We start from the raw sequence: 17,380 nt of genomic DNA on the forward strand, positions 1-17,380 counted from the left end.
ATAGGTATGTGGAAAGGAAAAGACTGGCAAAGGTAAATGTAGGTCCTTTACAGTCAGAGATGGGAGAATTTATAATGGGGAATGAGGAAATGGCGCAGAAATTAAAAAAGTATTTTGCTTTTGTCTTAGTGGAGGAAGACACAATAAACTTCCCAGAAATACGAGAAAACCAAGGGTACATAAGAAGTAGGAAGTAGGAGCAGGAGTAGGCCATACGGCCCCTCGGGCCTGCTCCGCCATTCAATAGGATCATGGCTGATCCGAACCTAGACTCGCGTCCACTTCCCTGCCCGCTCCCCGTAACCCCTAATTCCCTTATCAGCTAGGAAACTGTCTATCTCCGTTTTAAATTTATTTAATGTCGCAGCTTCCACAGCGCTCTGAGGTAGCGAATTCCATAGATTTACTACCCTCTGAGTGAAGAAGTTTCTCCTCATCTCAGTTTTGAAAGGGCAGCCCCTTATTCTAAGATTATGCCCCCTAGTTCTAGTCTCACCCATCAGTGGAAACATCCTCACCACATCCACCCGATCAAGCCCCCTCACAATCTTATATGTTTTGATAAGATCGCCTCTCGTGCTTCTGAATTCCAATGAGTAGAGGCCCAACCTACTCAACCTTTCCTCATAAGTCAACCTCCTCATAAGTCAACCCCCTCATCTCCAGAATCAACCGAGTGAACCTCTGAACTGCCTCGAGAGCAAGTATATCTTTTCTTAAATATGGAAACCAAAACTGTATGCAGTATTCCAGGTGTGGCCTCACCAGTACCCTGTATAACTGAAGCAAGATTTCCCTGCTTTTATACTCCATCCCCCTTGCAATAAAAGCCAAGATTCCATTGGCCTTCCTGATCACCTGCTGTACCTGCATACTAACCTTATGTGTTTCATGCACCAGGACCCCCAGATCCCTTTGTACTGTAGCACTTTGCAGTTTCTTTCCATTTAGATAATAACTTGCTCTTTGATTTTTTTTCTGCCAAAGTGCATAACCTCTCACTTTCCAACATTATATTCCATCTGCTAAATTAGCCTGTCTATGTCCTTTTGCAGGTTTTTTTATGTCCTCCTCACTCACTGCTTTCCCTCCCATCTTTGTATCGTCGGCAAACTTGGATACGTTGCACTCGGTCCCTTCCTCCAAATCGTTAATATAGATTGTAAAGAATTGGGGTCCCAGCACTGACCCCTGCGGAACACCACTCGTCAATGATTGCCAACCCGAGAATGTGTGGCGAGAATGAGGAACTTAAAGAAATTATTATTAGTAAAAAAAACAGTACAGGTAGATTACCCTTTATCCGAACTTCCGAAAACCGAAACCCTCTAAAAACCGAAGGTTTTTTCGGTCAGCGTAAGTCGTGCGCACGACCCCCCGCCGACCCCGACCCCCCCCCGCCGACGCGGACCCCCGCCGACCCCGACCCCCGCCGACTTACGCTGAGCAGAGGGTCAGCGTAAGTCGTGCGCACGAACCCCCCGCTGACCCCCCCCCCCCCCCCCCCTGTGGAACCACCTGACTCTCTTCCAAAGGCTCGAAAGCAACGAGAGCTCTGAGCCCGCGGCGGTGCCGGCCCCTGTTCCGACCGAGCACGACGACCTGTTGGTGGAAATGCGGAACTTCATTGCATTCCAGGCTAGCAGCGACGGACAAGCCACGACTGCGGGCCGACCCCGACCCCCCCGCCGACCCACCTTCCGAAATCCGAAATTTTCCGAAAACCGAAACACGGCTGGTCCCGAGGTTTTCGGATAAAGGATAGTCTACCTGTACTAGCAAAATTAATGGGATTAAAAGTTGATAAATCCCAAGAACCGGATGACCTACATCTGAGGGTTTTCGAAAGAGGTGGTCATTGGGATAGTAGACGCATTGGTTGTCATCTTCCAAAATTCTATAGATTCTGGAACGGTTCCTGCAGATTGAAGGATAGCAAATGTAACCCTGCTATTTAAGAAAGGGGGGAGAGAAAATTGGGAACTACAGACCTGTTAGCTTCACATCAGTAGTTGGGAGAATGCTGGAATCTATTATAAAGGATGCAATAACTGGGCACTTAGAAACTGAAGATTGGGCAGAGTCAGCATGAATTTATGAAAGGGAAATCCTGTTTGAGAAACCTATTGGAGTTCTTTGAGGATGTAATTAGTGGAGTAGGCAAAGGAGAACTGGTAGATGTGTATTTGGATTTTCAGAAGGCCTTCGATAAGCTCCCACACAAGAGGCTGGTGAACAAAATTAGGGCACATGGAATTGGGGGTAATATACTAACATGGATTGAGAATTGGTTAACAGACAGAAAAGAAAGAGTAGGGATAAACGGGTCCTTTTCAGGATGGCAGGCTGTGACTAGTGATCGGTGCTTGGGCCCCAGCTATTCACAATCAATGATTTGGATGAGGGGACTAAATGTAACATTTCCAAATTTGCTGCTGATACAAAGCTAGGTGGCAGTGGCATTGTGAAGAGGCTTCAAGGGGATCTCGACAGGCTCAGTGAGTGGGCGAGAACATGGCAGATTGAATATAATGTGGATAAATGTGAAGTTAACCACTTTGGTAGCAAAAACAGAAAGGCAGAGTATTTCCTAAATGGTGAAAGATTGGGGACTGCAGATGCTCAAAGGGACCTGGGTGTCCTTGTACATGAGTCACTGAAAGTGAATGTGCAGGTGCAGCAAGCCATTAGGAAGGCAAATGGTATGCTGGTCTTCATTACAAGAGGATTTGAGTACAAGAGTAAAGAAGCCTTACTCCAATTATATAGGGCCTTGGTGAGACCACACCTGGAGTACTGTGTACAATTTTGGTCTCCTCACCTAAGGAAGGATATACTTGCCATAGTGGGAGTGCAGCGAAGGTTCACTAGATTGATTCCTGGGATGGCGGGACTGTCGTATGAGAAGAGATTGAGTAAACTAGGCCTGTATTCTCTTGAATTCAGAAGAATGAGAGGGGATCTCATTGAAGCATACAAAAGTATTACAGGGCTTGATGGGGTGGATGCTGGGAGAATGTTTCCCTTGGCTGCGGAGTCCAGAACCAGGGGCCACAGTCTCAGGATAAAGGGTAGGCCATTCAGGACTGAGATGAGAAGAAATTTCTTCCTTCGGAGGGTGCTGAATCTTTGGAATTCTCTACACCAGAGGGCTGTGGAGGCTCAGTCATTGGGTATATTCAAAACAGAAGTCAATAGATTTCTGACTAGTAAGGGCATCAAGGGATATGGCGATAGGGCCGGTGCATGGAGTTGAGGCAGAAGATGAGTCATGATCTCATTGAATGGCGAAGCAGGCTCGAAGGGCAGAGTGGTCTACTCCTGCTGCTATTTCTTATGTTCTTATACTCCAACCCCCTTGCAACAAAGGCCAACGTTCCATTTGCCTTTTAAATTATTTGTTGCATCTGCATGCTAACTTTTTGTGTTTCATGCACAAGGACCCCCAGGTCCCTCTGAACTGTAGCATTTTGTAATCTCTCTCCAATTTGCTTTTTTATTTTTCCTGCCAAAGTGGATAACCTTGCACTTTCCCACATTATACTCCATCTGCCAAATGTTTGCTCACTCACTTAGCCTGTCTATATCCCTTTGCAGATTTTTTGAGTCCTCTGCACAACTTGCTTTCCCACCCATCTTTGCATCATCTGCAGATTTGGCTACATTACACTCGGTCCCTTCATCCAAGTCATTAATGTAGGTTGTAAATAGTTGAGGCCCCAGCACTGATCCCTGTACATTGTAAGAGTGACGTGTATGTAGAATTATTGTGAAGGTTTTTTTTAAATTTAGAGAATTAGTAAAAGTTACTATTTATAGTCCTCTGCATACATTAGTGGATGATGAGAGTGAGTTGCAAGTGTCTCCAATTCCAAGGTGTCTGAAAGTATGTGTGACTGGTACAGCCATTTGTGTGCAGCGCATTGCGACGCTGGAGCTGCGAATGGATACATGCTGGAGCTGCGAATGGATACATGCTGGAGCTGCGAATGGATACATACTGGAGCATTCGCGATGCTGAGCACATCGTGGATAGCATGTTTAGGGAGTTGGTCACACCGCAGGTAAAGGCTGCAGAGGCAGGAAGGGATTGGCTGACCACCAGGCAGAGTAGTAGGTGCAGGCAGGTAGTGCAGGGGTCCCCTGTGGCCATCCCCCTCTCAAACAGATATACCACTTTGGATATTGTTGAGGGGGATAGCTTATCGGGGGAAGGCAGCAGCAGCCAACTTCCTGGCACCATGGGTGGTCCTGCTGCAGAGGATGGGAGGAAAAAGAGCGGGAGAGCGATAGGCATAGGGGATTCTATTGTAAGGGGAATAGATAGGCATTTCTGCGGCCGCAAACGAGACTCCAGGATGGTATGTTGCCTCCCTGGTGCAAGGGTCAAGGATGTCTCGGGGCGGCTGCAGGGCATTCTGGAGGGGGAGGGTGAACAGCCAGTTGTCGTGGTGCATAAATGTACCAATGATATAGGTAAAAAACTAGATGTGGTCCTAAAAGCTGAATATAGGGAGTTAGGAGGTAAATTAAAAAGTAGGACCTCAAAGGTAGTAATCTCAGGATTGCTACCAGTGCCACGTGCTAGTCAGAGTAGAAATAGGATATTTCAGATGAATACGTGGCTAGAGAAATGGTGCAAAGGGGAGGGATTCAAATTCCTGGGACATTGAAACCGGTTCTGGGGGAGGTGGGACCAGTACAAACTGGACGGTTTGCACCTGGGCAGGACCGGAACCGATGTCCTCGGGGGAGTGTTTGCTAGTGCTGTTGGGGAGGATTTAAACTAAAATGGCAGGGGGTTGGGAACCTGTGCAGGGAGACAGGAAAGGGAAGCAATAAATAGAAACAAAAGACAGGAAGGAGAAAAGCAAAAGTGGAAGGCAGAGAAATCAAGAGTGTAAATCAAACAGGGCTACAGTAAATAATAATTCTAAAAGGACTGAGTGTTAAAAAATCAAGCCTGAAGGCTTTGTGTCTTAATGCGAGGAGCATTCGGAATAAGGTGGATGAATTAACTGTGCAAATAGATGTAAACGGATGTGATCTAATTGGGATTACACGGAGACATGGCTCCAGGGTGACCAAGACTGGGAAGTCAATATTCAGGAAAGACAGGAAAAAAGGAAAAGGAGGTGGGGTAGCATTGCTGGTTAAAGAGGAGATTAACACAATAGTAAGGAAGGATATTCGCTCTGATGATGTGGAATCTGTATGGGCAGAGCTGAGAAATACCAAGGTGCAGAAAACGTTAGTGGGAGTTGTATACAGACCCCCAAACAGTAATGCTGAGGTTGGGGATGGCATTAAACGGGAAATTAGAGATGCATGCAATAAGGGCACTGCAGTTATCATGGGTGACTTTAATCTACATATAGATTGGGCTAACCAAATTAGTAACAATATTCACAGATCACAGATCACAGAAACCCCACAATGCAGATAGAGGCCATTTCGGCCCATCGAGCCTGCACCGACACACATCCCACCCTATCCCCGTAACCCCGCGTATTTAATCCCCCTAACACTAAGGGTCAATTTATCATAGCCAATCAACCTAACCCGCACATCTTTGGACTGTGGGAGGAAACCGGAGCACCCGGAGAAAACCCACGCAAACACGGGGAGAATGTGCAAACTCCACACAGATTTTGTGGAGGAGGAATTCCTAGAGTGTATACGGGATGGATTCCTGGATTAATATGTTGAGGAACCAACTGGAGATCAGGCCATCTTAGACTGGGTATTATGTAATGAGAAAGGAATAATTAGCAATCTTGTGCGAGGCCCCTTGGGGAGGAGCGATCATAATATGATAGAATTCTTCATTAAAATGGAGAGTGAAGTAGTTGACTGAGACTAGGGTCCTGCATTTAAATAAAGGAAACTATAATGGTATGAGGCACGAGTTGGCTAGGATTGATTGGGGAACGTTACTTAAAGGGTTGACGGTGGATAGGCAATGGCAAACATTTAAAGATCGCATGGATGAAGTACAGAATTTGTTCATCCCTTTTCGGCATAAAAATAAAACAAAAAAGATGACTAAACCGTGGCTCATGAGGGAAATTAGGGATAGCATAAGATCTAAGGACAGGACATATAAAGTGGCCAGAAAAAGCAGCTAACCTGAGGATTGGGAGCAGTTTAGGATTCAGCAAAGGAGGACAAAGGGATTCATTAAGAGGGGGAAAATAGATTGAGAGTAAGCTTGCAGGGAACATAAAAACTGACTGTAAAAACATCTATAGATATGTGAAGAGAAAAAGATTGGTGAAGCCAAGCGTAGGTCCCTTGCAGTCAGAATCAGGGGAATTTATAATGGGGAACAAAGAAATGGCTGACCAATTAAATGCATACTTTGGTTCTGTCTTCACAAAGGAGGACACAAATAACCTCCCAGAGATGTCGGGGCACAAAGGGTCTAATGAGAGGGAGGAATTAAATGAAATCAGTATTTGTAGGGAAATGGTGTTGGGGAAATTGACAGGATTGAAGGCCGATAAATCCCCAGAGCCTGATAATCTACATCCTAGGATACTTAAGGAAGTGGCCTTCGATATAGTAGATGCATTGCTGGTCATCTTCCAAAATTCTATAGACTCGAACAGTTCCCATGGATTGGAGGGTAGCTAATGTAACCCCACTATTTAAAAAAGGTGGTAGAGAGAAAACGGGGAATTATAGACCGGTAAGTCTGACATCAGTAGCGGGGAAAATGCTAGAGTCCATTATAAAAGATGTAACAGCAGAGCACTTGGAAAACAGTGACAGGATCGGACAAAGTCAACATGGATTTACAAAAGGTAAATCATGCTTGACTAATCTGGAATCTTTTGAGGATGTAACTGGTAGAATAGATAGGGGAGAACCAGTGGATGTGGTGTATTTGGACTTTCAGAAGGCTTTCAATAAGGTCCCGCCTAAGTGATTAGCGTGCAAAGTTAAAGCACATGGGATTGGGGGGTAAGGTACTGTCTTGGATAGCGAACTGGTTGGCAGACAGGAAGCAAAGAGTTGGAATAAATGGGTCTTTTTCCGAGTGGCAGGCAGTGACTAGTGGGGTACTGCAGGGATCGGTGCTAGGACCCCAGCTATTCACTATCTATATTAATGATCTAGACGAGGGAACTAGATGTAATATCTCCAAGTTTGCAGACGAGACAAAGCTGGGTGGGCGTGTGTGCTGGAAGGAGGATGCAGAGAAACTCCAGTATGATTTGGACAGGTTGGGTGACTGGGCAGATGCATGGCAGATGCAGTATAATGTGGATAAATGCGAGGTTATTCACTTTGGTGGCAAAAACAGGAAGACAGATTATTATCTGAACGGCAATAGATTGGGAAAAGGGGAAGTGCAACGAGACCTGGGTGTCCTTGTGCACCAGTCGCTGAAGGTAAGCATGCAGGTGCAGCAAGCGGTTAAGAAGGCAAATGGTATGCTGGCCTTCATAGTGAGAGGATTCGAGTACAGGAACAAGGATGTCTTGCTGCAGTTGTACAGGGCCTTGGTGAGACCACACCTTGAGTAGTGTGTGCAGTTTTGGTCGTCTTATCTGAAGAAGGATGTTCTTGCCATGGAGGGAGTGCAGCAAAGATTCACCAGACTGATAACCTGGGATGGCAGGAATGACGTATGAAGCGAGATTGGGTCGATTAGGCTTATATTCGCTAGAGTTTAGAAGAATGAGAGGGGATCTCATTGAAACGTATAAAATTCTAACAGGACTAGAGAGATTAGATGCAGGAAGAATGTTCCTGATGCTGGGGGAGTCCCGAACCAGGGGTCACATCTAAGGATAAGGGGTAAGCCATTTAGGATTGAGATGAGGAGGAATTTCTTCACCCAGAGAGTGGTGAACCTGTGGAAATCTCTACCACACAAGGCAGTTGAGGCCAACTTATTAAATATATTCAAGAAGGAGTTGGATATATTTCTTAATGCTAAAGGGATTAAGGGATATGGGAAGAAAGCCGGGACAGGGTACTGAATTTGGATGATCAGTCATGATCTCATTAAATGGTGGAACAGGCTCGAGGGGCCGAATGGCCTATTCCTGCTCCTTCTATGTGCATATAAATGCTAGCTATGAGGAACTCCATACACTGTGCATAACGTCGTTATGAGACTTTTCTCCTTGCCACAATGCCGCCCATCCTATTTAGTTTCTTCTTCATTGATGTGTTGGATGGCATATTGGAGGAGAGTCTGAGTATCAGGCATTCCTGAACAAATTGAAATGCTCCTCTTCATAAATGACCTGTTGCTAGTGCTTCGGTCCATCCTAAGGACATGAAAGGCACTATATAACTGCAAGTTCTTCCTTCCATCCTACCACTTGTACACTTGCCTGACCTGTGAGGCATTAGGCTTTGTATGGTTCAAGAGTGGCTCTTGTATGGATTGATTGGAAGATACAAGGAACATCTGTTCTAATTGATTTAGATCAGTACCTGGGGGCAACCAAACCTAGCCTGGTCCTGCTAAGGGAGTTTGCTGGAAAGGGACAATGAGTACTTTGTTCTCATTGAAGATGAGGATGGACAAAGTCCCACTCTCATAAGGCATGGCCGGTTCTCCTTCATGATTCAGAGCTCCTAGCTATAAGAACATAAGAAATAGGAGCAGGAGTAGGCTATACGGCCCCTCGAGCCTGCTCCGCCATTCAAATAAGATCATGGCTGATCATCGACCTCCGCTCCACTTTCCTGCCCGATCTCCATATCCCTTGATTCTCCTCGAGTCCAAAAGTCTATCTATCTCAGCCTTGAATATACTCAAAGACTCAGCATCCACAGCCCTCTGGGGCAGAGAATTCCAAAGATTCACGACCCTCTGAGTGAAAAAAATCTTCCTCATCTCAGTATTAAATGGCCTACCCCTTATCCTGAGACTATGCCCCTTAGTTCGAGACACTCCAGCCAGGGGAAACAGCCCCATAGCATCTACCCTGTCAATCCCTTTCAGAATCTTGTATGTTTCAATGAGATCACCTCTCATTCTTCTAAACTCCAGAGAGGCCCATTCTACACAATCTCTCATTGGATAGCCCTCATCCCAGGAATCAATCTGGTGAACCTTCGTTGCGCTGCCTCTAAGGCAAGTACATCCTTCCTTGGATAAGGAGACCAGAACTGTGCACAGTATTCCAGGTGTGGTCTTACCAAGGCCCTGTACAATTGTAGTAAGACTTCCTTACTCTTATACTCCAACCCCTTGCAATAAAGGCCAACATGCCATTTGCCTTCCTTATTGCTTGCTGTACTTGCACACTAGCTTTCTGTGTTTCTTGCACGAGGATACCCAATTCTCTCTGAACACCAACATTTAAAAGTTTCTCACCATTTAAAAAATATTCTGTTTTTCTATTCTTCCTACCAAAGTGAATAACCTCATATCCCTATATTATACTCCATCTGCCACCTTACTGCCCACTCACTTAGTCTATCTATAGCCCTTTGCAGACTCTTTGTTCTCCTCACAGGTTACTGTCCCACCTAGCTTTGTATCATCAGTAAACTTGGATACATTACACTCGATCCCTTCATCTAGGTCATTAATATAGAGTGTAAATAGCAGAGATCCCAACACTGATCCTTGCGGCACCCCACTAGTTACAGCCTGCCAACCTGAAAAAGACCCGTTTATCCTTGCTCTCTGTTTTCTGTCCGTTAACCAATCCTCTATCCATGCCACTATATTACCCCCAACCCCATCAGCCCTTATCTTGTGCAATAACCTTTTATGTGGCACCTTATGGAAAGCCTTTTGGAAATCCAAATATACTACATCCACTGGTTCCCCTTTATCTACCCTGCTAGTTATATCCTCAATAAACTCTAATAAATTTGTCAAACACGATTTCCCTTTCATAAAACCATGTTGACTCTGCCTAATCAGGTTATGATTTTCTAAGTGACTTGATACCAGTTCCTTAACAATGGATTCCAGCATTTTCCTGACGATTGATGTCAGGCTAACTGGCCTATAGTTCACTGTTATTTCTCTCCCTCCTTTCTTGAATAGCGGTGTTACATTTGCGACCTTCCAATCCGCTAGGACCGTTCTAGAATCTAGGGAATTTTGGAAGATCAAAACCAATGCATCCACTATCTCTTCAGCCACCTCTTTTAGAACCCTAGGATGTAGGCCGTCAGGTCCAGGGGATTTGTCGGCTTTTAGTCCCATTAATTTCTCTAGTGCTATTTCTCTACTTATATTAATTATGCTAAGTTTTTCACCCTCATTAGACCCTTGGTTCCCCACCATTTTTGTTATGCTTATTGTGTCTTCTACTGTGAAGATGGATACAAAATATTTGTTTAACGTTTATGCCATTTCCTTATTCCCTTGTCCTGTCTCAGCCTCCTAAGGAACCAATGTTTACTTTTGCTACTCTCTTCCTTTTTACATACTTGTAGAAGCTCTTACAATCTGTTTTTATACTCCTTGCTAGTTTTCTCATTCTATTTTTTTCTCCTTTTTCCCCCCAATTTTTTGGTCATCCTTTGGTTTCTGAAACTCTCCCAATCCTCAGGCTTACTATTATTCTTCGCAACATTATAAGCTGCTTCTTTCAATCTAATTCTATCCTTAACAACTTTAGTTAGCCACAGTTGGATCACTTTTCCCACCGAGTTTTTGTTTCTCAATGGAATGTATTTTTGTTGAGAATTATGGAATATTTCTTTAAATGCTAGCCACTGCTTATCTACCGCCATATCTCTAGTTATTTTTCCAATTTACCTTAGCCAACTCGCCCCTCATGCCTATGTAATTGGCTTTATTTAAGTTTAAGACTCTAATTTCGGGCTTCTATTGGCTTCTTCCCCAAAATCCATGACCAAGCTATGAGATGAATTTCTGGGACCAAAGGGAAACGGTTGTAGAGAGGGAAAGCTGCAGCCTACATTAATTTATCATTGAACACCCTGCAGAGGGAGTTAACTCCGCAATAGGTACACCCTCTTGCCAAAATCCTTCGTAATGGTAATGGATAAGCCTGCTTCTCAGTATTGCACTTGGACTTTTAACACATCAAGGCACCTAGAATTGAAGTCAACATCTTCAGGATACTACAAGGGCAGTTACAATGATGAGAATCACAATGTTGAATTGTGAAGGTGTTGACTCTTGCTGGGTACACTTCCACAGGCACTGGCAGCCCTCCAGTACCAATTGGCCATTCTTCATGTGAGACTAAACAACAAGTGTTGATGAGATAGTCAACAGTGGGGGACATTACAGTTGAGCATAACAAGTTCTTGTTCACACATGCACACTTTCCAGCAAGGATTACTGGATCGTGATCAAGAGCAGGATTCACTTCCGTTCCATAATCCATGGGGAAGTGTTTTGACTGTTGCCCTGGTTGAGACCTAACTCTGAGTCTGAGTCAGTTCTAGGACATTCTGGTCTGTATGGCTTAATACTTAGCAGGCAGTGTGTTTACCCACTGGGACTTGGTGGTGATGGAACATGCAGCTTTTGCTTCCAATAGCTAAGCAGTAACCGGCACTCCATTATTTGATCCAACCGACTATTGAAATAAAATTCAAAACACATTAGCCCAGATTTTGCGGTAGGAATAACAGCGAGGCTATCAGCACTCGCCATTATTAAGGATTAAATTGGACAGCAACTTCTGGCAACTGCACATGTGCAGTTAAACGTGGAAATCAGGAAGTTGTCTGATTTGCCCTGCTCCTCCACAAGCTTTGCTACACCGGTATCTCGCCAGGATATTCGGCATTCAAACACATGTGGGACGTGAAGTTGCAGTACTTGCCCACCAGATATTCACTAAACATGCCAGAAAAAGTTGGGGCTTGTTAATTCAAGTGTAAGTGAATTTTTAACAGCTTGATAAATCGTAATCGCTACCAAACAACCTCTCTGGCCCTGAAAATTTACTTTCATAAGTGTGGAGCTCATTCCTTCAGATTTGAATTATTATTGGAGATTTTTTTTTAAATTATAAAATAATATGTTTTTACTTTATCTTTCTGACTCTTGTCTCTCTCCATCCCATCTTTCTCTCCCTCTCTATTTCACTTTCTGTACATGAATTTACATTCAAATAAATATTCTAACGTGCACTTCCTGGTTTAGACTGTGTGCCTCAGTAAGGATTCTTCAATCTGATTGGTTGAGGAGACGCGCTGTTGCTTGCCCTGTTCACACATCCCCTGTAGAGGAGCCGCGCTGTACCGGACTCCCAGTGGCCGTAAGTTGCTGCGCAAAAGCCCATGAAAAGTCTGTGGGCAGCTGTAAGCATAATGAATGGTGAGTGTCATTCGTTCGCTGTTGACCGCAAAATCCGGCCCATTAATTCATTGCAGCCCACTGTTTTGCCAGAGCTGGCCGTTAGCTATGGTTTGCTACTGGATTCTAGCTCATCTTGAGATCTCTGCGAATCTGTGGGCTATTTGGGCATTTCCAAAGTATAACTCTGTGCTTAAATTTGTTTTTTGCAGGTCTCTCTTTATAATGCTCGATAGCCTGAGCAGCATGGATGGCTCCACTTGTTCAGTGGCTCAGGCCTGGCTGAACCAGGTTATCCAGAGACATGACATTGCAAGGATCCTTGAACCACTGCTTCTGCTGCTCCTCCATCCAAAAACACAGCGTATCTCTGTGCAACGCATGCAAATAGAGAGGCACATAAATAAATCCAAGAATACTCCTATTGAAGAAGTTGGAGATAATTGCGTGCAAGGAATTAATGGTGTAGATGGTGAGTATTCTTTTAATTAGTGTTATGTGAAAAGTCAGGTTATTAATGTGTTTTGAATTTTATTTAATTAACAAAATCTTCATAACATTGATCTGGGCTGCATGAATTTTAACTATTTTGAAGTGTAACCTAAAGTAAATCTCTCCTCGCCGTAAACCCTCCCTCTCTGATAGTACCTTTGGCTCTCGCTCCTAATCCCACACCTCAGGTTGGATTCCCAACTGTGAAGCACATTAGCGTCTTTTGCTATGTTAAATGCTAATTGTTCAAGATTAAAAAAACAAACCAGAAAAAAGTGGTTTCAGATATTTAAAGGTTTTCCCCAGTTGGTACCACAGTTTACAGTTGAAGATTGTTATCGAGTTCCATGCTGACTTGAGGTGTTCAGTTTGCCAATTTGTTCACTTGATTATTGTAATGTTGATGAATAATCATGAAAAATTAAATTAAACCTGACTTATTGGAAGTGGCAAGAAAGAAAGACTTGCATTTCTATAGCGCCTTTCACGACCACGGACGTCCCAAAGCGCTTTACAGCCAATGAAGTACTTTTTGAAGTGTAGTCATTGTTGTAATGTAGGAAACGGGGCAGCCGATTAGCACACAGCAAGCTCCCACAAACAGCAATGCAATACTGACCTAGATAATCTGATTTTTATGATGTCGATTGAGGGATAAATATTGGCCAGGACACCAGGGATAACTCCCCTGCTCTTCGAAATAGTGCCATGGGATCTTCTCCGTCTACCTGAGAGAGCAGGCAGGGCCTCAGTTTAACGTCTCATCTGAAAGACGGCACCTCTGACAGCGCTGCACTCCCTCAGCACTATGCTGAGAGTGTCAGCCTAGATTTTTGCGCTCAAGTCTCGAGTGGGACTTGAACCCACAACCTTCTGACTCAAAGGCAAGTGTGCTACCAACTGAGCCACAGCTGACACAGGGTTCAAAAGTAACACTGGATTCTCATTTGTAGTTTTTGTATTTCTAAATTGCAAGTAAACCTCTAGGGAAATTATTGCAGGTGGGAATTAGACAGTGTAAAACATGTCATTTGAAGCTTAATTATTCAAGACTTGATTTCTGTTTAAACAAGTGAATAATGTTAGAGCTCTTTAACAAGCTTGGCTTAAGAAAATCATGTTTAAAGATAACTTTCTTTCTCTACTGTTAATCCCATAGTTTTTGGACACCTATCTTTTGACTCTGGAAAACACCCAGCTTCTAAGGGAACTATTGGCAAACATTTAGGTGTAGAAGAAATGGAGAACTTCAGCTTTACAGTGAACCCTCTAAGTGACAGGTTGTCTATGCTGAGCACAAGTAGCGAGACCCTACCATTTGGAGTGTCCGACTTCGATCTACAGGAGCAACAGGCAGAAATCCTCCATAGTTCTGAATCTGGCTGTTCCCAGTCCTCGACAGGAGACAACAGCAGTTATGAGGCAGAACCACTGAGCATGAGCAGTGCCAAGACCAATGAGAATTCACAAATTTGGTCAGAAGAGTCCGTGGATGATATTGTGCAGCAAGTAGTTTCAGACTTGGTCAGCAGTGTTGTAAATAGATTAAAAGGCATGTCTGAAAATCTCGAGTGTCAGGTTCCGGCTCAGACTGAAACCAATGTATTGGGATCAAGTATTAGCATACAACCAGCAGAGTGTTCTGTCGAAAGTGCAACTAAAAGCGTACATGTTAGAAGTCCCCTGAATGGGATGTTTGAGTGCGTCAGTCCTGAAAGTGTGTCTGCGTCGACTGATGGTGGCATTGGGACCATGTCTGAAAGCCTAAGTAGACCCAGATCCTCACCATCCATTGCAATATCTGAGGATCTTTCACCTAAATACAGTCTCTCTGCAGAAGAGGTGCAGTCATTAAAGAGAAGCCCAACTGGTAACCATTTAGGACAACATGGGAAAATGATGGAGAAACTGTCTGACAGAGAAGTTGGCTTCAAAGATTTTCCTAAACCACCTGGTGCCAAGCCCAAAATAAAAGTAAGCAAAAAGAAGGAAGTTGATAAAAAGAAGGCACAAAATGAAAAAATGAAACCACCTAATGTGTTCTTTGGCGATAGCTTGGATCTGGAGAACTGGTATAGCTGCGGTGAGGGTGAGATTTCTGAAATTGAAAGTGATGTTGGCTCTCCAGGAATCTGGAAAACTTCAAAATTTCATATCCATCCTTTATACCAGCATGTTTTGCTCTATCTTCAAGTGTGTGACTCCACAAGGGCTTTACATGCTCTATCTGCTGTTGAAGCTATCTTGAAAGCAAATCCAGTAGGATTTGTGAGCGCCATTTCCACCACTAGTGTAAATAATACCTACACTCCACAGCTCTCGCTACTCCAGAACCTCATGGCCAGACACCGAATCTCCGTCATGGGCAGGGACTTCTACAGTCACATCCCACTCGATTCCAGCCATGCTTTCCGTAGCTCCATGTACATCGAGATCATTATCTCTCTCTGTTTGTACTTCTTGAGGAGCTACTACCCAGCCCATGTAAAAGTGACTCAACAGGACCTCTCTGGAAACCGAAACTTGCAAATTGTCAGCATCCAGATCCTAACCTTACTTTTTACTGAGCTGGCAAAAGTGACTGAAAGTTCAGCTAAAGGCTTTGCCAGTTTTATATCTGACATGCTGCTGAAATGTAAGGTTCAGAAGGTAGTCCTCCACTGTTTGCTTTCCTCTATCTTCAGCGCACAGAAATGGCACCATCTGAGAACAGCTGGGAAGAATGTAACGGCCATTGAAGAGGGGTTATCTGAGGACAGTATCATCAACTTTTCAGAGGATGAAATTGACAATTGCAGCACATTGCAAACTCAGCTACTAAAACTGGTGCAGCGATTGATTGTCCTGGAGCACAGAGTGATGGTCGCATCTGAGGATAGCGAAACCGGCTATGAATTTGTCACCTCCGATCTAGAGAATAGCAATCCACAGCAGCCATTGACTTCCTTACAATATCTACACTCCCAACCAATTACTTCTCAGGGAATGTTCATCTCTGCTGTAATTAAGGCATTAAATCAGCCCTTCTCCTGTAAAATGGACCCTCAGTGGATTGGGTTGATAACATCAGCTCTTCCATACATGGGCAAAGTGCTGCAGAGGGTGGTGACAGCTGTGACGTTACAACTTTGCCGAAATTTGGACAACCTAATCCATCAGTATAAGTACGAGTCTGAAATGTCAAACAGCAGGTATGTACTATAAAAGCCTTGAGTTGTTTTGATATGTTTAATTGCTTTCGGTTAGATTTATTCTTCATTTCGCACAGAGTATAGCCTGGCTTAATAGGTTCTGGGGAAAACCATCTACTGAGCATGTACATAAAAATGTTGTCCTATGCAGGTAGATGTTGTATAAAACCTGCTTATCCAATTCGACAGCTCATTTTTCCTTGGTTAAGGTTTGTGATTAATTTAACGTCTCTCCTGCAGCAGGTTAAATTAGTCAGAGTACCAGACATCATTATTTCAGGCAGCCTGTCCAATTTTTGTAATATAAACAGAAAAGGCTGAAAATACTTAGCAGGCCAGGCAGCATCTGTGGAGAGAGAAACAGAGTTAACGTTTCAGGCCTCTAACCTGGAATAAGTTAGAGATGTAATGGGGTTTAAGCAGGTACAGAGGCAGGGAAAGGGGGAGGGGAGGAAAGAACAACAGGGAAGGTCTGTGATAGGGTGGAGGACAGGAGAGATTAAATGAACAGAATCATTACCAGCACCTGCTGTCTGGAAAAAATGGGAGCAGTGGTTATGGTCTGAAATTGTTGAATTCGATATTGAGTCCAGAAGGCTGTGAAGTGCCTAATTGAAAGATGAGGTGCTGTCCCTCGAACTTGCATTGAGCTTCATTGGAGCAGTGTCAGAGGCTGAGAACAGAGGTCAGAGTGGGAGTGGAGCGGAGAATTAAAATGACAGGCAACCGGAAGCTCAATTTTTGTGTTTCTTTTACAGGCTTTCCAGGGGCTAATGAAAATAACATACTAGATTGTCCTTTTTGGGACAGACATACCTTGCTCTTTAGGTTGTATGGCAGCACCAGCAGCCAACCCTATGCACCACACTTGGTCTTATAGATAGCAAACAAGAAAAGAGCATGAATCAAACAAGGATTAAGGCACAAACTGGAATTTTTGCACTCAGCACAGAATGTGGCCCAGCTAGGCAGTGCTTCAGTGTTATGCTGCTTTTGGCACTGGCCCGTGCAATACATCATCTACATCAAAAGAAAACTTAAGTACAAGGCACCTTCCCATGCAAGCGCAGGAGATGCAACACCTGCCCATATACCTCTCCCCTTCCCACTGTCCAGGGCCCCAAACACCCCTTCCAGGTGAAACAGCGATTTACTTGTACTTCTTGCAATCTAGTATACTGTATTTGCTGCTCACGATGCGGTCTCCTCTACATTGGGGAGACCAAACGCAGATTGGGTGACCGCTTTGCGGAACACCTCCGTTCAGTCCGTAAGGGTGACCCCGAGCTTCTGGTCGCCTGTCATTTCAATTCACCGTTCCATTCCCACTCAGACCTCACCGTCCTCGGCCTCTTGCATTGTTCCACGGAAGCTCAGCGTAAACTCGAGGAACAGCACCTCCTCTTCCAATTAGGCACTTTACAGCCTTCCG

At 44.2% G+C, this 17,380-nt stretch overlaps 1 protein-coding gene across 11 annotated transcripts in view; it reads left to right on the forward strand.

Annotated features, from left to right (window-relative positions):
• Positions 1-17,380, forward strand: part of dop1a (DOP1 leucine zipper like protein A) — a 254,369-nt gene that overhangs the window by 145,862 nt on the left and 91,127 nt on the right. For all 11 annotated transcript variants that reach the window (XM_085982096.1, XM_085982093.1, XM_085982095.1 and 8 more), the window contains 2 exons: positions 12,478-12,737; positions 13,917-15,948. In XM_085982096.1, coding sequence (XP_085838222.1) covers positions 12,478-12,737; positions 13,917-15,948 — 2,292 coding nt within the window. The remainder of the gene's footprint in view (positions 1-12,477; positions 12,738-13,916; positions 15,949-17,380) is intronic.

Source organism: Somniosus microcephalus, chromosome 3, assembly GCF_052327205.1.
Source record: "Somniosus microcephalus isolate GS21.2 chromosome 3, FLI_Smic_1.0, whole genome shotgun sequence".
NCBI lineage: Eukaryota > Metazoa > Chordata > Chondrichthyes > Squaliformes > Somniosidae > Somniosus > Somniosus microcephalus.